The 20,930-nt window shown below is 39.0% G+C and overlaps 2 protein-coding genes across 4 annotated transcripts in view; one reads left to right on the top strand and one right to left on the bottom strand.

Moving 5' to 3' along the window:
* The window catches only part of st6gal2a (ST6 beta-galactosamide alpha-2,6-sialyltranferase 2a), a 55,395-nt gene extending 39,494 nt beyond the window's left edge, over positions 1 to 15,901 (top strand). For all 3 annotated transcript variants that reach the window (XM_005945101.2, XM_042213289.1, XM_005945102.2), the window contains 4 exons: positions 1,660 to 1,757; positions 2,259 to 2,360; positions 7,424 to 7,598; positions 12,941 to 15,901. In XM_005945101.2, the coding sequence (XP_005945163.1) occupies positions 1,660 to 1,757; positions 2,259 to 2,360; positions 7,424 to 7,598; positions 12,941 to 13,188 (623 nt within the window). In that variant the 3' untranslated portion in view covers positions 13,189 to 15,901. The remainder of the gene's footprint in view (positions 1 to 1,659; positions 1,758 to 2,258; positions 2,361 to 7,423; positions 7,599 to 12,940) is intronic.
* Positions 7,911 to 20,930, bottom strand: part of tmtops2b (teleost multiple tissue opsin 2b) — a 31,230-nt gene continuing 18,210 nt past the window's right edge. The window contains exons 3-4 of the mRNA XM_005945103.2: positions 17,115 to 17,348; positions 7,911 to 10,911 (exon numbers count right to left, since the gene is read on the bottom strand). Coding sequence (XP_005945165.1) covers positions 10,696 to 10,911; positions 17,115 to 17,348 — 450 coding nt within the window. The 3' untranslated portion in view covers positions 7,911 to 10,695. The remainder of the gene's footprint in view (positions 10,912 to 17,114; positions 17,349 to 20,930) is intronic.

The raw sequence follows: 20,930 nt of genomic DNA, 5'->3' as shown, positions 1-20,930 counted from the left end.
AAATTTACCATGCGAGATAAGTAAATATGCTTGAATATCAGTGCTCTCTAGAAACTGTCTCATTTTCCTTGCAACTCTTAAGTATGGATTGTCTTGATGCATGCTCTATTATCCAGGTGAATTATGAGAGAGAAATAAGAGTTATGAGAATTTGCATATTAAGGATCAAGGAACTGACTCCAGCCCGTTGTTCTTTCAGTGGGGCTGGTTTCAGTCATTATGCAAATGGACTTTTTAAAAGATTGGGGAAACCTGCAGTCAGCTGCGACAGAAGAAGTCACTCCCACTGAAAACGCTACGTCCAGATGAGCGTAATCAACTTTTGGGGAAGTCTGGATTGGTACCGTCCAATGGCAGTATTAAATATGGTGCTGAAATGCAAGGCGTTTTTCCTGAACTTGTTTTTCCAGAATAATACAGACAGTGTTGTTAAACTTGAACCAAGTCATATATACCTGTCCCTGTTTGCGTAAGGGGGATATTGGCCATGATAGTAACAAGAGACAAAATAATAAGCAGTTATTCATGTAACTCCATTTTACTTTAGTGAATAGTTATGGCAAAAAACTGAGAATTTATCTTCTTTTTCTTCTACTACTACAGTACTACTAGTACTTTAATCTCAGAATTCTGACTTTTTTCTCAGAAGAAGAAGATTTTTTCTAAGAATTCTGACTGAGTCAGGAGTGAGCAATGGATTTTTTCCAGGAACCCCATGAGAAACTGGGCCGCATCACTCAGTTAGACTCAGTTCTGCTCTCATTAATTTTATTATTATGTGCTACGCCTTTACTAAATAATCCTTTTTTTTATCCTTTCTTTCTTCTGAAGGTGTTAAATAGGTGTTTGGCCTCCATCAAGACAGAGGCTGATCGCTGCTTGAAGGACTCTTCTTTAAAGCCATCCTTCTGCTTGAGCTCTGTAGAGAATGGACATGTTTACTGTGTTTTATTAGAGTCTTGTTTGCTGTTGTGAAGCTGCTCTGAGTTGTAAACCTGCTGGTGGCAGTGATGAAGGGGTATCAGATCACAAGCTGAGGGATCATCCATTTTGGTGTTAGTTCAATGCAGGAGGAGGACGCCTGAAACTGACAGATCGATCAGCAGACAGGCAGGAATTAATTTGTAATTGTTACAGCCGCCATCCATCAAGGTGAGGATTTCAAGTTGTTGAGGACCGTGAAGGACATGTGAACAAAAAAACAGTAAACTCCTTATGTGAGCCATGGCTCTTTGTTTACCTGAGCCAACCACCGGTTACATCCCCGAGCCTGTCGGATATTGATGTCAACAATTAGTGCAAGTGTGATTTTCATCCCTGTAGTCAGTGTGTCGTCACTGACTTTGGTTGAGGTGCTTGGTTATTGAGATGTTTGCCTGTGTTTTCTCCTCTAAATAAATTTGGACTAAGTAGAAATTCTGAAAGATGATGGTAATTGCTTTAAGACCTTGAAAACATGAGCTGGTAACATTTGGAAGAGACATCTGATATTTGTTTGTACATCTTCAAAGCCTGGCTTCACCTTTTAAGTTTTTTTTTATATTGCTATGAAGAAGACTTTTTATAGAGGGAAATTGTCTGTATATTTCCATGATAACAGATGCAACTCAAGGCCAGTTTGTTACCTTGCTTTGAAAGACTCCATGGTTTCCCTTTCAGACGCTCATGATGCAGTTTTACGTTTCAATGCTGCACCTACAGAAGGTTACGAGAGAGACGTGGGAAACAAAACCACTATCCGCATCATCAACTCGCAGGTGAGTTAGGATGAGGCCTTAAATGACAGTGAATCCTTAAAAGAAACAGATTTTAAAAAATACAGTCATTTATATTTTCAACTCACTATTTATGTAGCAAAGTAATGCCTTTAGAAGTGTATAAATGGTCAAGTGTTTCATCCAAATGACGATGAGTTCATTGTACTCAAATAATCTGAACTCAATGGTATGAACTGTCATTAGCAGATAGGCTAGTTCTTTGGGAAAAAAACACCAACAGCTTCTTTAGTCTTTGTTTTGTGTAGTCTGTCTGGAGCTGTTTAAACGTTTGCTTTGCCTGGCCAAAAAACATATTTGTGTAATCATATTTACTGGACAGGTTTTATGTTGGTATCTGCCTCCTAGTCTAATTTATAGTAGGCACATAAAGAGGTTCTCTCTGTGTTTTTATTTGTATTTTGGCAAAATAGTGACCATGCATCTGAATGATTGTGCTTTACATTTGAAAGTAAGACTTACATTTCATGTGCTGTGTTACAGATTTTGGCAAATCCTAGGCATCGGTTCAATACGAGCTCTATCTACAAGAATATAACTCTGGTGGCCTGGGACCCCGCACCTTATGCTGTCAACTTACACAAGGTATATGTGTTTTCACTTTAGCAGTTTCAGCAGATCATTTTCACACTAAGGTCGCACCGAGAGAAAAGGAGTATAGGAATATTAAAGCGGGTCATCTTAGGAAAGTAAACACAGTTATTGTTGTGTATGTAGCCACAAACACATGTAGGAAAAGAAGCTTGTTGCCATGATGTCATCTCGTCTATCTCTGACTTCCACCTGCCCTTTAAAAGGTTTGGTTCATGTTAGCAAATGTGTCCAAAACAAGATTTTATTCCGAGGCTCCTTTCCCCTTATCCTCCTCTCCATGCTTCCCGTTAATTGTTATTCGGTGAATGGCCTGATTGTTTGAGGTTAAAATATATTTGCATGCAGCCTCTGCGTTCAGTGATTTCATTTATCTGGTGAATTACATGAAATTTCTTTTTTTCATCATCATTATTATTATTATTATTATTTTTTAACGCTTTAATTAATTTTCTGAAGGACATCACCAAAACAAACAAGATCAGTTATATTCCTGCATTAACCTTTAGTCCTTTTAATCAGTGTTGTGCTGCTAGATTAGGTCTTTACGTCAGAATATATCAGATTAAGTAAAGATTAAAAAAATGGCTGATTTGTTAGTTTATTACTATCCATGCAAATAGAGTTCAAGCGTGCGTGCAGTGCATTGTTGTATAGCTACAGTATTTGCCATACTGATCACCCAACTGCTCACATAGCCAGTAGACAGCACGGTAAAGAACAGGATTACTGGATGTGGACTGATGGGGTTTTAATAAAGAACACGATGCTCCACTGACACTTGACCTTTGTCTCTACATCCGTGTTTTCAATTCTATCCTCGCTCATTGTTAGTAGTTAACCTTTGGAAATACTGGAAGGTGTTGTTGTTGTTGTGCAGTTTCTTGTAGCTTTTAGCACCTCGCAGTGTGTCTGTCATGTAGCTTTCCTTCTCGTATATAAGTTTGTTCAGTTTATTTTTACTTTGTATCCCATGACACTCGCCAAATGATTAAATGTGTTACAATTCTTAACTTTATTTAACTTAGATATAAGTAAACTGCTTGTTAATGCAAATATCTAACCAGCCAATCACATGGCAGCAGGTCAGTGCATTTATGCATGTAGACATGATCAACACGACCTACTTGAAGTTCAAACTTAGTGTAAAAATGAAGAAGAAAGCTGGGGTTTTGAATATGTGGTTGTTGGTGGCAGATGGTCTGGTCTGACTATTTCAGAAATTGCTGAGCTACTGGGATTTCCGACACAACCAACAACCATCTCTAGGGTTTGCAGAGAATGGTCAGGAAAAGAGCAAATATCCAGTTTGGCAGTTCTCTGGGTGAAAATGCCTTCAAATAGAGACTGTTTATAATCAAGTAGGGGTGCAATGATACACAAAATTCACGGTTCGGTTCGGTTCGATACTTTGGTGTCACGGTTCGATATTTTTTCGATACAAAAAAATGTTCATGCCTTTTTAATTTGTCATTTATTAAAATTATAAATATATATTTTAACTCAAAAGTACAGTTTTTAAATTTAACCCTAACCCTTGTGCGCGTTTTTTATTTTGACAGCGAATGCGCACCTGCGGACCACTTATGTGCAGCCCTGGTTATTTAGCTCGTCATATTGCAGCCACAGAAATTCTTTTGTCCATGAAACCATAAAGCTGCACTTTCTTTTTGCCTTATAGTCTGATTTGTCATAACTTCTCCGTTTTGTGGTAAGCTTTTCTTTGGCTGTCACTTCTTCACCCTGACCTGTCTTATTTGGCTCAGCAGAACTAAAATATATATCCTGCTGCTTTTACACACGCACTCACATAAGCTCAGCGATTCTCTGCGCGATCAACCTCTCACATGTTTAAGCTTGCTGCGGGAGATTTCACTTGTCATGTTTGCATAGTAAGCTAACGATTAATAAGACGATGTCAGAGGAATTGGTGCACAAATTATCATCACTCACAGATCAGTGCTGTCGCTCTCTATACACAGTTCGCACGATTGCAAAGTGAAAGCAAAAAAACAAGCGCAAATTCAAACGCGACTTCAATATGTCACATATTGACAGTGGCTCACCGATGCCAATGACATAATTACCCAGCTACATTTCTGAAAGAATGCAAAAGCATTGACATATATTTTCCTTCCTACAATAGCCCGACGGGCAGGGCAGAGATAGATTTTGGTAGCCCGACTGAAAAAATCGCTAGCCCGGGACGTCGGGCTAGCGATATTGCGAGCCCTGTATCTGATTGAGGAATCACTCATCTTTGGAAAAGAGAGTTTATTACAGAGAAATGTCTCTTTCCAAAATAAAAGCTATACTATCCGCTTCTTCTGGGCTATATTCTCAGCAGCATAAGGAGAATCATGTGCTAACAGCTGTCTAAATGACTCGGCTAAAGTTAGTAGCATGCTTGTTGTTTTTGTCTTGCACTAGGATGATGTCGGCGTAAATGTGCAGTCATATTGTTGTGTTCCCACTAGTGCTTTCAGGTTAATCTCGTTGAAATGACCTTAACGCCACAACACGGCAAATCTCCGTTAACGAGCTACCGCCGATCGCTCCGTGCATGGGGCTAGACGGCCAACACGTTAACGAGCTAACTGCGCTAACACACTAGTTCACACCAATGTAATTAAGCATTGCGTGGCACATCCAACATACTGTTTTACTTTAGTCCATGACTCGCTTACCTTCAGGGTCATACGTCACATGAAAACCAAAATAATTCCAAACGCCAGATCTGAATGAGGTGGGGAGGTCCATGTTGCAAGAGAGCTTAACTTCTGTCTTGCTAGCTTGCCCTGCGCTCTTCCTTCTGACTATGCTGTCTGTGTTGAGCGCTCAGTGGATCTGCGCTCGACAGTGCAGCCTAGGCGGAGTAGTCGAACACAGATTCACTGAGCGCTCAACACAGACAGCATCGTCAGAAGGAAAGTTGATAAAATAAATTACAAATGTTGTATTGTTCGATACATATGCGTACCGAACCGAAAGCACTGTATCGAACGGTTCAATATCGATACGAATATCGTTGCACCCTATAATCAAGGTATGCAGAAGAACACACAACATGTCAAGCCTTGCCCAGATGGATTACATCTGGTTTTGTGAATGTTACAGTGAGTTCATTAGGGGTGCTAGTGGTGATTTAAATTTTCAGTGATATAGCAGGAAATTAACTAGGCATATAATTATTTTCTTTCTCCTTTCCCCCTTATTTTTCAACTAACCTGCAGTTCACAAGAGCATAATAAACCTGGACATTCTGTTTTTGGTGTGCCACCCCGATATTTTAGTGGCCCCCATATGGCCACCCCTATGAAAAAAATCTGGAGACTCCCCTGATAGTATACCAAAAAACAGCATATATATGGTCTATATATATATATATATATATATATATATATATATATATATATATATAATATATATATATATATATATATAATATATATATACATATATCATCATATATATATATATATATATATATATATATATATATACATATTATATACATATATATATATATATAATACTATATACATATATACATACATATTATAAGTTGAACTGCTTACTTAGCATGCCAGTGCAGTTACTAATTATTATCCAATGCATGGATGCAGTAACTTGCATTGTGTGTTATATAGTTTCTCAAAATATACATTCCCAGTAGTCGGGTCTTTATTTCAAAGCCCTTACAAAGATTTACATTAAAAGCCATTAATTCATAATATTCAGCTCTCATGAATTAGTGGAACAACTGTTATTTAATTTGGCTTTTAATGATATAAACTGCAAATTATGGACGATGATTTCATGCTCTCCTTTATTTCTGCTGTCAAACTGGAGATGGTACAACTGATGAAAATGGACATGCACACTCCCACGAATCCATTATGAGTACTTGGCACACCGATTACATCAGTTTTCTTATGATTTCATTTGTCCAACTGTGATGTATCCCTACAGTGCACTTGCTGTCTTCAATCACAGTATTGTTCTCTACACAGCTGTGCTGCACCGTGCGTCTAAGACACTTAACATTTTCTGGGATGTTTTGACAGCTTAAAATTTCAGTCAAACCACCTGATTGACTCCAGAGCCCTTCAATTTCCTGACCGGAAATAGTCTCTTACATAGTTTCAATGACTCTAAAGTTTAAAGCATAACAGTCACGCTACTATAAGACAGCAGCTCACTGACTTTTCTGTTGAGAGGCTGACTTGTTGGTGGGAAATTATCAGTATGCACTAGGCTTATATCTGCAAAAGGTCCTCACCTAAACCAGGATTTGTTCTGCACATGCACACACTTCCTGTCTGAGCATTTAGTGCAGCTACATCGATTTGTTCTGCCGCTATGATGTTATTTCAGGAAATTACATTTAATATGCTTTAGTTCTATTTTGTTAAATGCATACCCTGTAAGCCATACATTATTTATGTCCCTGGGTAACAACACAAACCTCACATGAATAAAACATAATCATCTAAACTGTGAAAGAAAGCATAAATACAATTCAAATGTATTCCAGAGCCACTCAACATGATACAGCATAAAACAGCAGTGACGGACGTTTATCTGTATGGGCGTTTTGTGTTTTTTTGCAATGTTCGCAGTCTGAAGATACATTTGACTAAACTTCAGCATCCATTCAGAGGAGTTTTTTGTCCAAACGTTAGAGACTGACAGATGTTTGCAAAGGGCTGCACTCTATCTTTAAACATCTTTTCCTTCTTATCTTTTGCTTAAGGGGGGCTTTTTTAGCCTTTGAGATAGGGTGGTGGAAAGAAGACAGGAAACACACAGCCATGAGTCGATTCAAACTCAGGCCTCTGCAATAGCCTTATGGCATTTGGGCCACCTGCTCAACCCAGTGAGCGATACTACTGTTGCTATTTTTGTATTGACTGCAGTCTTCATTGCTTTGAATAGTAGAAAATCCTCTAAATATCAGAAACATTTTTAATTATTGGAAAAAAAATCACGTTGTCTTATTCTTATCTGACTCATGATTTGAGATTAAATCTGTCTGCTGTGTTATCTCTCGTCAGTGGTACACTAGTCCGGACTACAACCTGTTCGGTCCGTACATGGAGCACCGCAAGCTGCATCCTGACCAGCCCTTCTACATCCTTCACCCTAGCTATGTGTGGCAGCTCTGGGACGTGATTCAGGGCAATACAGAGGAGGACATCCAACCCAACCCCCCATCATCTGGCTTCATAGGTGAGTGCACACTCACGCATGTCTTGCATGCGTGCAGTGGTTGCACATGTGATGCACGTCTGTCCCTTCAGCTGCTTCTTTGTTGTTATCTTTGCAGATTGTTGCCTGCTCCTATAGCAGATATATATGCACACAAACACACGCACGCTTGTTTGCTGATGGTGTCACTGAATGCACAGTGACACCATCAGCAAGTGGCAGGATTATGCAAAATACCAACACACTCGAAACCAGTATATTTAAACAGACAGGAATGTAGATATGCACTTCACCTTCCTGTCCTGTTGCACTGTGCATTCTTATACCTGAAAATGATTGTCTTATTCTTGAAAAGCTGCACACATCCTGAACTTGCTAGGGAAAACTTTCCTGAAATTTCTTTAAGTAGTCTTCATTGAATTGTTGTCCAGGCTTCTTGAAAGATTTTCAAAGCTCTTCTTTGGATGTTGTATTTTTTTAGGCCTGCCAATTCTTGCTTTGTCCTCCACCTATCAAGTTTCCTCAGATATCTCAAGGAAACACCGCACACCATGCTGAGATATGGCTACTTTTCAGCTAAAAGCTCTTTGAGAATCACCTTAGTGGGAAACATGCTATATTATGCTTGTCAAACTGGCATTTTCCAGATTCGTCTGAAAAGATTCTGCTAGAGGAAAAACACATTTTTGAAACAGGAAAGCAACAAAGACTCCACAAGAACACGAAATCTAAGTAGCATTCACGCTAGTGAGCAGATATTTGCTGTACAAAGGGAAAAACTTGCAAAAGCATAAATAAAGCATCAGCTATAAAATATCTAAACAGCATGTTAAAAAAAATAAGTCAATTCAAATTCAGCGGACTGCAGAGGGTTGCACATGAGCGCAGAGGAGAAACTGGTCACTCTTTAATCTAATTACACTTTTCTTTTAGCTTAATCCAGCAGCTCTGCTGCATCACAACCCAGGAATCTGCGCTTTGGTTTGCCGTGCATCGGGCGACCCACGTTACAGCTGGTTTTCATTGTGACTGCACTTGATAATCTGTGAATCAGTCGCTGATTACACAGCTTAAATGGAAGGCAAAAGAGCTTTACACTGGAGAAACAAAACCCTGCTGAAGTGTTAGGCATGACTGCCTGTATTTAAAATGTCACAATGTTCCTTGGAGGACTCTGTTGTTTATACTTGTCATGTTACTTTAAATTAGACTGTTTTCCACTCAGCTGAGATTTTGACCTTCAGGGGAAAATAAAAAGCCGTCACCCATCTGTTGCTGTTACAGGATGTGTTTCCATTCCTTTTGGTTTTAGACATTGGCGTTTTGTCAAAAGTGATTAAGAAAAACGTATTATTTTCTGTTTTGTCCTCATTTGCACCTCTTTCATTTAGGAAATACAAGAAAAGGTTCCTTTTGCTTTTTATAATATTCACAATGTCACACCATCCTCCAACCTAATTTACGATGCATGATACGTTCCTTTTTCAGCAGCAGACATTTTTATTAAATCATTTGAATCCAGCAATAAAATACAATTAAACTGGTGACGATAATGTTATTTGTAATACCCAGCATTTCTGAACAGACTACTCTTAAAATTAATTTCATCCGAGTCACAATTACAAACACAATTTGACTTAACTAATAACACAGTGCTTTTCTTGTTTTTATTGAATACACTGAGCAGTCAGCTGCATCGCAGACTGGAAAGAGTAAGCAAAGCTTTTGTTGTGGCTTATTTTTTTGCTTGCAGCCTCTTGAAGAAGCACCAACCTCAATCACACATTTTCTGAAGGTCCTGAATGGCACCGCACAAAAGTGAGGAGGAAAATGACTCATCAATATTTTCTGCAACTCTATGTCAGTGGGTTGAGGTGTGAGCACTCTGACCTCACTTATAACTCCCTTAATCTTGAGCAGGTCCTGGTCCATTATAGTTCTAGATCTACAAAAGCAGTAAAATACTGATATCTGCTTTATGTCTTGCAGTTGTCATTTAAGTAAGGCCAGCTAAATGTAATCAGTTTCCCTAAATTTGTGCATTGTGTTTCCCAGATATGCCCGTAATTTCCATCAGTCATCAGACTGGCATCCTTTTTCTGTTGCTGGCCATACTGGATAATCATTTTGAAACACTGGCCCTTTTATTCTGGAAAGAAGATGAAATCATACCTGCAAAAACACCTGCAAAGAAACAACTTTGTAAGACCAACTAAATCATAACCAAAGAAAGCACAGCACAAACACAAAAACGAACACAATTCAAATAAACGCCTTCATGCAGAACAAAACTGAAGTACACGCATGATAAAGGTTCTGGGGGCTTAACCTTTCGAATTCTTCAACATTTAAAGCCAAAGCAGCAGGAGGGAAAGAGGAAAAGCAGAGTTAAATGATGCTTTAAATGATCCTTGCTGATCAAATCACAAGTCTGCGCAGTGACCTCCCCATTTACAGTGACACAGCGACTGACCAAGCAGCAAGGAACAGGTGCTGTTTTACTGGGGTTTTTTTACTCTTTGTTTAAAATGTAAATTTAAAAAAAGATCCTGTAGTTCAAAAAATAAATTTGGCCTTTTTAAACTGTAGGATGAAAACTAAGAATATGTAATATACTGAAATATATATAATATATACTGAAATTAATGTAATGCATACACATCAGTTCAGAAACAGACTAAAACCTTGAACCCACCACAGTGACGGTGCCCTTTATTAAAAAATACATTTTAATAGATGCAAAAACTTAGAAATAAGTTTGAATGAAGTTCTTACCTTTTTTTTTGCATGTACTGAACAGGAGAAGGTGCGTGGTGGATGATAAAACTGATTGATACCAACATGTCTGGTTGCATTACACATGGATGTACATGTATGTGTGCGTTTGCATACTTTACATGCATTTCTGTGGTCGTTTAGCACTTTTGTGTTATGTATAGTAAAAGAAAAAAAGGTTTAAAAGGGCACATTTATGGTCTACAAATACAAGTTTACACATAACACGAAAAAGCACATCTAGTTTCTGAAAGCTCTTGTCCACAGTCCACCGGAGTTCACATTCTGGGTTATTCGTGCTTCATTGTGATGGCGGTGATTCCTGTCTGATTAATGCTCATGTTCAGGGGGTGACCTCTGGAGGGTTTGTGTGCTTGGTGTCTGCGGTGCTGTAGCACTGGTTGAGAGCTTCGGTGGAGATCTGGGCGGTGCAGGCCACCGTGTTGCTGTAGACGCGCCGGTTAAGGTGGATTACCGTAGTCTTGGACGGCATCGAGGTGTCGCCTTTCTCCGATGACCAGCGATCGCAGTGAAACAGAATCAGGAAACACCTGTAAAACTGAGAGGGAGAGGAAAATAGTGGAATCACTGCACACTCACAAGCAGGTGAAGGTGTTTTACAAACAGTAAACTGAACTGAAGCATTTCTCACATATAGTAAAGAAAAAATTATTTGCATAGGGAAATGGTGCTGTCTGGATAAGTATGCAGGGTAGTGTATCGAAAAGTTCACTTGGTGGCTGTAAATTTATTGGCCACAGTATTCTGTCAGGGGTGAAATCGAACATCGGGCTTTTTTCTGCTTTGCACTCTGGGTCAGTTTCAGGTTAAAGAGCATTCAGCGTTTGCTCTCAGTCTGTTAGATATCTGCGTTCTCCATTGTTTTAAGGTCTTGAACAGTTCAAGACTGGAGTGCATATGCAAATGAAAATGGCCTAATGGTGTGTTCAGACTCACCGAAACTGTTGGTTTGCTTTTTGGAAACCACAAATATTTTTTAGCCAACACCAGAAGCAAAACTGCAAATAGAAGAAGGCACTTTTAGCAGCTCTCTTATTTCCCAAAGAATCTCCATGGCGACTGGATCTGCATATTTTGATTTGGCAAAGATTTTATATCCTTTCATACTCTTCCTGACAACAACCGCCTTATTTATCCAGGCTGGGGACTGACAGCAGGAGTACACTAGTTGTAACCCCCTTTGGACTTTTTCTAAAACACTATACCACAGAGCCGCTAGAAGGAGAACTTCAGTATGATTGAGAACTCATTTATGATGTTGCCAAATTTTCTCCAAGCATTCTCCTTCTTTTTTTGCTGCACAAATATGCCTTTACATAAACTCTATGTGTAATCTAACTGTAAATAATTCCTTTAATGTTCCCAAATTGAAAACGAAGTGATGCTTGGGAAAAGAAAAGGATCTGTTGTCATGGTAAAGCAGGTTACCTCCAGCACTTGGCGCTTCATTTCTTTGGAGGTCTATAGCACAGAACTTGTTAGGGTCTTATGACATCCTTAGGATCTTGTGGAAGTGACTCATCCATCCAAATTACAAATCTGTCATCAGTAACTCGTGTTTTTCAGCTTTGCCTTCATATTAATGGAATACAGTTGTTAGGAGGAATATAGAATTCTAATAATGCCACAGACCACGGAGTCAAACTTAGCCCTCAGTCATGATGGCAGCTCATCTGTTGGTACCTTACTGTTGGAGGTCTTGCTGCAGCTCTCCCCACTTCAGGTTTTGCACAATGGGGGAGTGGAGAGGTCTCAGAACATATCATCAGCCATACCAACAGATATAATTACTGTGGAAGGGATAATTATTCTCTCTGACTGAAGAGTCCTTGTTAAAATATATGTGTGAGGTCACTGTTTTTTGTTTTAGTTGCATTTCACAGAAAAATCCAGAACTTGCTGAAGCAGGCAAAGTCGAAGTCTTCATATATTATTCACAGTGTTATAGTTTTCTCCTCCCCTCTTTCAGCACAGTTGAGCTTCACATTTAGTCTCTTTGCACATTTTCAGATCTAATAGAAATTTGTCAAGTTTGTGCTAAATTCCTTTTCCGAAGACGTATCGAATGCCCGAAAGGCTCGCACACCTTTGATAATCAGATGTTTCCCACCAGGCCGTGTATTTATTATCGGCCGACGCTGATAGCGACCTTTACGAAAACTGAAAGGATTTACCTTATCTCCCGGCTTTAAGAGTTTCCGTTTTGTGAATGTCACGACGGGTTTGTAACGTCTCTACTTTGATCCCCGGAGCAGATAAAATAAAATGGATGTCATTAACTTCTCTTTGGCCATAAGTTTAGATTTTGGTTTTACCAGATTGCTTCCAGGTGTGAATGTGTGTTTTGACAGTGGTCCTGGGGGACTATTGCCTTGAAAAAAAAGAGAGAATAAAAGACAGGAACAGAAGGTTTTAGCGTTGTATTTTATAAGTATATATGTTGTTTTTATGTTCTAATAATTTTGTAATGTTTGGACCTCAAATGTTTGGCTAAAAAGTTGAACTCTAATTTAGTTGGCAAGTGTTGTGTGAAAATATTTATTTTCTCCTGTATGCTGACATTGCAGGTATCCTCCTGATGATGGCGCTGTGCGAGCAGGTGCACGTGTACGAGTACATTCCCTCCATGAGGCAGACGGACCTGTGCCACTACCACGAGACCTACTATGACGCTGCGTGCACACTGGGTGCCTACCATCCTCTCCTCTATGAGAAAAGCCTGATCCAGCGAATCAACATGGGCCCCGTGAGTGACCTCGAGAGGAAAGGACGCGTCACTCTTCCAGGCTTCAGCACCGTGAACTGTGACATCTGATATATGAAGCCTGGCCTCATGAGCCCGGACGTCACACACACGAACACGCACACACTTCTGGCCTTTTCAGGCTGACCATGGGAGAGGTGCAATAATGCCCCTATGGACAAGGAGGTTGAAGCTTGCAAGTTTCAAATAAAACCCGTGAAGAGCATAAGCCATAGCCCTCCAGGGACGGATAAACATAGAGGTTTCTGAAAGACCTTGTCTTTATTACGATGGTATACTTGACCAGAGGCTGGAAATTAGAGTCTCCAGGGTGGAGCTGAAAAAAATAAAATATAATATCAAATTTCTCTCTGCTTTAGCTGAGCCACGTTAGCTGTGGAGCTGACTAGGGTAGCAACTGATCTTGTTTTAGGTAGGCAAGTGAGTTTTTAATAACTGGGTGTGTTTCCAGTGATGTAAAATCTGTGTTTCTCAGTACTATGGATGGTTTTCCACTTTAAGGAACTGTCACTCTTTATAACGGCGAATTGTATAATTATTTTTTTTATATATATATATATACTGGTCCAAAGGGTTGTGAATAAACAAATCATCCATGTTGAATGTCATAGGTACACAAACTCGACACAAAAGTACATGCAGAAGAATGCAAACTAAAAGAAAGATGAGAGGAGCTGTCAAAGCTATCACGTTACTGTACATATTCCTGCAAAATCATCATAATGAGGGGTTGATTTCATACTACTGAGCTTATTACTGAATTATTGTTCTGTGCACGCTGACTGATAACCACCAGTTTGTCACGTTTTGTTTGGGGGGGGCATTTGTGTACTTAAAACGGGGCCAAAACAGAACAAACAGGTACTCAGAACAGCCGTGACCCTGTGCCTAGCAGTCAGCTGAACACTTTCCTCGGGTTGCCTTGTGACTGTTCAGACACATGCAGTACACACTCTAGCAGGACTGCAGTACCAATCAGTTCGATGTGTGGAGCAGTAGACTTTCCGAAGTGATGAACATCAGGGGATCCTCCGCTCTGCCTCAGCAATCACCAGCCCCTGTTTGTGACGGTCAGTTCACTCTCTATTGAATGTAATTTTAACACTGCGTGTTGTGGCCAAACCCTTGCTGGAGCTCATCTCTGTGGGGTTATTTCTTTATTGCGTAACAGCATGAAGTGCATTCCCTACAACTATAAATGTCTCATATTTTCTGAATCCTCTGGTATTAGTCTGTGCCTACCCGCAGCTCAGAGTAGAGACAATTATGAAAAAGGAATTTGGACCTGTACTAACCTCGGATTTACTTTGTCTCCAAGGTAGGGGGGATTTTATGTTTACAGAGTGCCGTGTCTTCAGCGAGCTCGAGGTATTCGGTCTGTGGGAATGAGAGCATCTTTTTTTCTTTGTAATAGATTGATCTTGTGCCATTCGTTGTGGTTTGTTGAAAGATATGAAAACACAATAGAAATGTTGCTTTAAATAGAATGATGTCGCTCTTCAGTAGAAACACTAGAGCATAGTATCATTTAGATAATAGCTGGTGTTAACAGGAGCTGGATAATATCTGGAATTTGTCAGTATTTACCAAAGGACATAAGCTTTTTTTAAACCCCCCCCCCCTGAAAAAAGAAACATCTTTTACGTCTTAGACAGCTAAAGACATGAACATGGATCCTTATTTTAACCATGTTTAAGACCAGTTACTACCACTGGTGTTTTTTTTTTTATTAAAGTATTTATGTACTGTAAATTTTGATATTATGCATTTATGTTTACCAGATTTAATAAACAGATGGCAATTCAGTAAATTACATGGATGACAAACGTACTGCTTCACATAAAGGGAAATCAGAAAATCAAGAATTTGCTCATTCTCACAAGAGCTTTTTCTTGCACTCGTGTAGCTGACTCAGTTGAAGTTTTATAAAAATATTTTGAAGTTTTGCTGTGGACACATTTCTTTTCCAAACTCCCATAAGTACTTGCTTTTTGTCCAGACAAGTCATTTGACTTTTCAATTAATTAAATTAGTAGCTGTAGCAGGTGTATGACAAATATTTGGGTCATTTTGCAAAAATGTTATGTATTTTATTTTTTTCAAATCTCCCACTTTAATTTTGAGTTGATGCACAATATCCCCCTAATTTCTAGTTAACAATGTAACATAAAATCTTACGCCCACATACCTAACAACTACACGTGATTACTATATGGAGGACGTGATCTTTCTCTTAGAGCTCCGAAGCTGACAGAGTTGGTGAATATCAACCGAGCACAAATAAATGAGGCGCCAGTGATTGTTCTGTAGAAACAAGCAACATTTCTTTGTGCGATGCTACGAGTGTGTTCATCTGTGCCTGCTAGAAATCGAGTCTTAGTTGCTCCGTCCAGGTCGCCGTTTACACTCCGGAAGCACCGTTCACTGTTATCTTTGTGTTAGCATGTTTGCCTTTGCAGGTGCTTGTTGGGGTTTGATTCCGTGTTTGCAGCAGTGGATATCGGTCTCTAGCCTGGCCACAGTTTGCCCTTCACCATCACATCCATGTCCCTTTGTGCAATAATTTGGGAAATCTGCGCACACCTCTACACTCTGCCGTTTTTGTTCCCACACATGAGCACACGTGAAAAGGCATTTTTGTCGTTTTTGTTGGGTTTTTCCCCCTATTTGCTCAAAAAAATGAAGAACGTTTGTAATGTGATTAACAACTTGTTGTTTTATTTGTAATGTTATTACTGAATTAGCTCAGTAATGCCAAACATTACAGCAATAGTGACAAATGTAATGCGATTGCAGTAACGCATAACTTTGTACTCTGCAGTACACCCAATCTTGACTGTAACAGAGATTTTAATGTATAGAGGAGGTAGTTTAGATGCTTAATAAAGGACTTATGATTCATTTTAAACAATGCAGGTTTTTTCGCTCTGCTGTACGTCTTATAATTGCGATAAACGATAAAATGTGCTTGTGATTGTAGCACACTGAAGGTGTGAAAGCCCTGAACGTATTGTATGTGTGCATTGTAGTAACAGGTTACTTTCCAATGCACAGAGCATGCAATTCAGGAGCAGGGCTAGGTCTTAAACTGTCTGTGCTGTACTGTGATGCAAGTAGGCACCATTGTCTTTAATGTTGTGAAAGGCATTCGTGCTTGCAAGGTTTTCTTTTACTGAAGTGATGTTTTGCAGATTTTATTGCATGCTTGTGGATCACATTCATCTGCAGTGCGGCTATCAGCCGCTCCATGGAAGTGCTTGATCAGGTGCAATGCCTTCTGGCTACTTCATCTTTGCATCTTTAATATTGTGCCAAATCCCATCTTTAATTGTGTTCCAGTTTGGGTGGGTTATTCATGGGATGAGGACTCAGAGTAACAGTAGGACTTCTTAGGTGCTTCTTTCTGCAAAAGTCGAGCTTAACTGAATTTTGTATTCTTTTTAAGATGGGACATTGTAGTCAAACTTGACATTAACGTTCTTTGGTTGTGAAGTAGTGAGTTGAAAAATATGTTTGAAGACATGCGTGTAACATTTACCACTTCGAGCCTCTTTCTGTCTGCTCTTTACTCTCGAGGCCTATTTTTCATGTCGAGTTTTTAACAAGTGTTGTGGGGATTTCTGTACCACACTGCCTCTGAAGAATTGTTTAACATTTGTTCTTTCTATAGCTACCTTTTTGCAGTATTCTTCAGATGAGGAAGAGGAAAGGAGTGAGTAATGAGAGTGATTGTTCTGTTTCCCTTTTAAGAGCCTTAGGGCATTGTTCTTGATTTTTTTTTTATTTCTCTTTGGTCAGTGAAATCTCTTGATATTACACTTGAATTGATATTTAAATCAAGCAGTTCTATGATTTCAGCTGTTGTTTGTCTTTTTCTACTATGTAAATAAAGCTGTTGTACATGTTCAAATCTGTTTTTCAGAATTATAACTCTTGATTTTAGGTAAGACACGCACATGCACATAATAGCGACTTACCTGTTTGTTCATAAGTATATAGATGAGGGGGTTGATGACGGTACTGCTCTTGGCGAGCAGTGAGGGAACTACACTGGCCACGGGGCTAATGATGTTGGGTGGGCCAAATGTTGCCATCATTGCCACGACACCATAAGGCATCCAGCACAGCAGGTAGCAGGCTGCAGTGGTCAGCACCATGAACAGAATGTGGTACTCTCTCCTCCGGGCTGCAGTCTTTCGGATCTTACCCACCTGCGAATAACGGAACAGGAGAGAGAGGAAAAAAAATATTTCTGGAAAATTTTGATTTGAATTTCCTGAAGTGTGTCTTATATCTAAGAAACGTTAAAATTACTTCTTTTTCACTGCTCTCATGTAGTAATCACAAACAAAATGCAGCAGTAGCTCACCTGGCTCATAAGTCATCACAAATCTTACACTGAAAAAAAGTGACTGGCCATCTCTTGGGTTTATGTAAACATCTTGCGTGTATTTAACACAATTGCCTCATGCTCGGTATACCGAAAAAAGTAAATTGGGAGGTTGTTACATTAACTCATTCACTGCCAGCCATTGGCAGTGAATGAGTTAAACCCATTGACTCATTCACTGCCATTGACGGCTATAGACGTCAATGGCAGTGAATGAGTTAATAAAGTCTACCATGTAATTTGAACACAAAAATTTCATGTTTCTATCTTGAACGTAATTAAATCATGTAGGATCTGTATGAAATTCAACAACTTAATTTGTTCTTGTTGAGATGACATGATACAATCTAGTAAGAGTGGTTAGTTGCTGGACTCATGAAATTCACAAGATCGCAGGAGATTTCAAACTGCAGGAAAATCACTGGAGTTATAAGAGGCAGACAACTACACACACACACCACGTGTATGCTTTTGCTATTTATTGTGGTTTAACCTGTCATGGACAAAAACATACAAAAAATTCTGCATCAAGCCTTAGAAATCATAGCTTTCCTAGTTTTGTTAGCCTTGGATTGGTGGCATGGTGATTAGTGCTGTTGCCTCACAGCAAGAAGGTCCTGGGTTCAAATCCACAATCTGGGTATTCTGGTTTCCTCCCACAGTTAAAAGTCATGCAGTCATTAGAGTTCGGTTAGGTTAATTGGTGATTCTAAATTACCTGTGAATGTGAGTGCAAATGGTTGTTTGTCTCTATGTGATAGACTGGTGAATTATCCTGACATATTTTTAGATATATTGGCAAGTGTTTGAAAATGTCTCTTTTATAATTATAGTTTTCTGGGTGCAACCATTTAATTTTCAATCCCATGAGAGCCCACTGATTAAAATTAATAGCAAGGGTGAGTACTCATATACCTCTTTTCCACCAACACAATGTCAGTACTGGTGTGGACCTAGTTCCTCCTTATTGAGTGGTGAGAACCATGCAAACTTTGACAGGTTTGACAACTGAGGATTATTTAGCTGTCTGTCAGTCGTTTTTTAGTGGAAATGCACGGAAGTCTAGATTGGGCATTGGCACAAGCACTGTGTAAGTGAAAAAGCCATATATCTCCTTATCACTCCAACGCTGCTGGTCGATTGTTAAAGGTGTAATGAAACATATTCTAATTTGAATTCGTGATTATGTGACTAGATTTATATGTGCTGAAATGTAGCTTCTCTTTGCAGGAAGTTAGCTAGAGCAAAGGGAGTGATGCACATGGTGTTTTTTTAACACTTGTGACTTGGACACATATTTCAGTAAGTAGTTCATTTATTCTTTCTGTCTAGTTTTGTGTGTATTTTATAGTGTTTGGCAGTTTTCTGTTTTTATTTTTGTCTAATTTAACAAAGCTAATTTGAAGGTGCTATCCTTGGTAAGCTAGCCTGTTAACTGTTACTGAAAAAGTAGAGCACTCACAAGTTTTTATTAGTATCATTAACATTCTATTACAGTGTACATATAGTAATATGTGTTTTTTTTTCTGTATTCAGTTTTATTTTTGTGGTAATTCTTCATTAAACATTGCAAAGTTTCAAAGTAATCAAGGACTTATAGTTTTATTGAAATATCAAAGTGTTAGCTAGCTTTCTACCTCTGCCAGAAACCTGCTGTGAGGATTGCATACCAAACAGTTAACACAGTGAGGAAATTGTGTACTACTGAGCAGCAACTTTAGAAGAAACTATAGTTGGTATTGCCAAACTGCTTGGCCACCCCACTGTACACCATATGATGACTACTAGTTAGGAACATTTAGTATATGTTTGTGATGTTTTTCCTCTTATATAGTGAAACAGCTCTGGGGTCTGTCTAGTTTGACTGATCCAATGTTAACATCTGTCTTCTGGATGCGATTAGGAAATTACATCAACAAGGAGCTAGAGTGTCTTGTGCTTCCGCCTGATGCCCACCTGCTTTCCCCTCAGTATGTTTCAGCTTTTAACTGATTCCTTTGTCCAATATGTGTCATTTTAGCCTTGTGTTTTTTGCATGAAATCTTTAATATGTTAATGAGCAACACAAAAAAACAACATAGACTTTTCAACATCTTGAAACTTTGGCAGGACATAAGGACAATAAAAGCCTGGAGGAGTAAGTTTCATGACAGTACCTGACCTCCTTTTTTGATAACACTATTGATGTTTTTCCATAAAAAAAAAATCACATTTTAATTCATCTGACTACAGCTTCACTAAATGGGCATTGTTTTTTTTGTTGTTGTTCTTTGCATGGCAAAGCTTTCATTTGTGTTGAACTGTGTTCAGTGACGATAGATTTCTGAAGTCTTCGTGAGCCTTGAAAAGAATTTAGAGATTCCAATTCCATTATCAATATCACTTATGGATTAGATTCCTTGTCAATTCTCAGTGAGTTCTCATTGGCTCCACTTTAAAACATTACTTTTGTGCAAATGAACTGCATGCTCTGTAGTCAAATATTTGTGCATGTTGGAGGTTTTTCAACATGCACTGATCACATCTTTGTTGTGATCAGTGTTGGGTCATTACTCCAAAAAAGTAATTTGTTACACATGTTACACAGAATATTTTTCATAAAGTAATGATGTATGTTTTACTTTTTAATGCAGTTAGTTACTGCTAGGAGAAAGTAATATGCTATAGTTAATAGTTATACTACTCATTGCATTACTTTTGTCTGTAAAATGACCTGAAAAAGAGTGTCTCATAATTACCATTTAACAATATAATCCTGAGATGGAGGCTGCAGCCTAACTGCTCCTCAGTTTGTTACCTGTTGAAGTTCACAGTCTGGTCACTGGACTGACACAGCTCACACAACTTTAATGTCACTCTGCGCTATTGGCTAGCTTAGCGTGCTGTCTGTGCTTGCCTGTCTTCAATGCGGTTTCCACTTTACCTTTGCACTTTCATGCTTTGTTCAATAAAATATAAATAAAATGTCCATATCCACACTGCAGACTGCGGCACTGTTTCTACTCTGGCATACAAACTGAAATCAGCTGATCATACTACTGCTTGCTAGGGAGGAGAGTATGTCCAGTCATCAAACCTCACTCCAAGAGGAGCATTGGAGATTTGTCTCGAACACATAAACACTGGCTAACTGTGTTTTCTGAACTTGGGGAACTCATTTGATCAAGTCTCGTGGGAGTGCTCTGTGAGTATGGGGTATCAGACAATGCTGTGGGTCATCCAATCCCTGTTCATCTGTACTCTGAGCTTGGCTTGCACAGGTGGTTAGAAGTCAAAATTGCTGTCTGTGGGTGTTTGACTTTTTCATAGATTTTATCTGTATTTATGTACAGAATTTCCAGGTGCAGTCAAGGGACTTGGGGTGTCAGGTTGGTTTCAGGATCTCGTCTCTGCTTTTTGCAAA

Source organism: Haplochromis burtoni, unplaced genomic scaffold, assembly GCF_018398535.1.
Source record: "Haplochromis burtoni strain Fernald_Lab_line unplaced genomic scaffold, NCSU_Asbu1 Contig_432, whole genome shotgun sequence".
NCBI classification, from domain to species: Eukaryota; Metazoa; Chordata; class Actinopteri; order Cichliformes; family Cichlidae; genus Haplochromis; species Haplochromis burtoni.
Note: the sequence above shows the minus strand (reverse complement) of the source record. Positions and strands in the feature narration are given on the sequence as shown.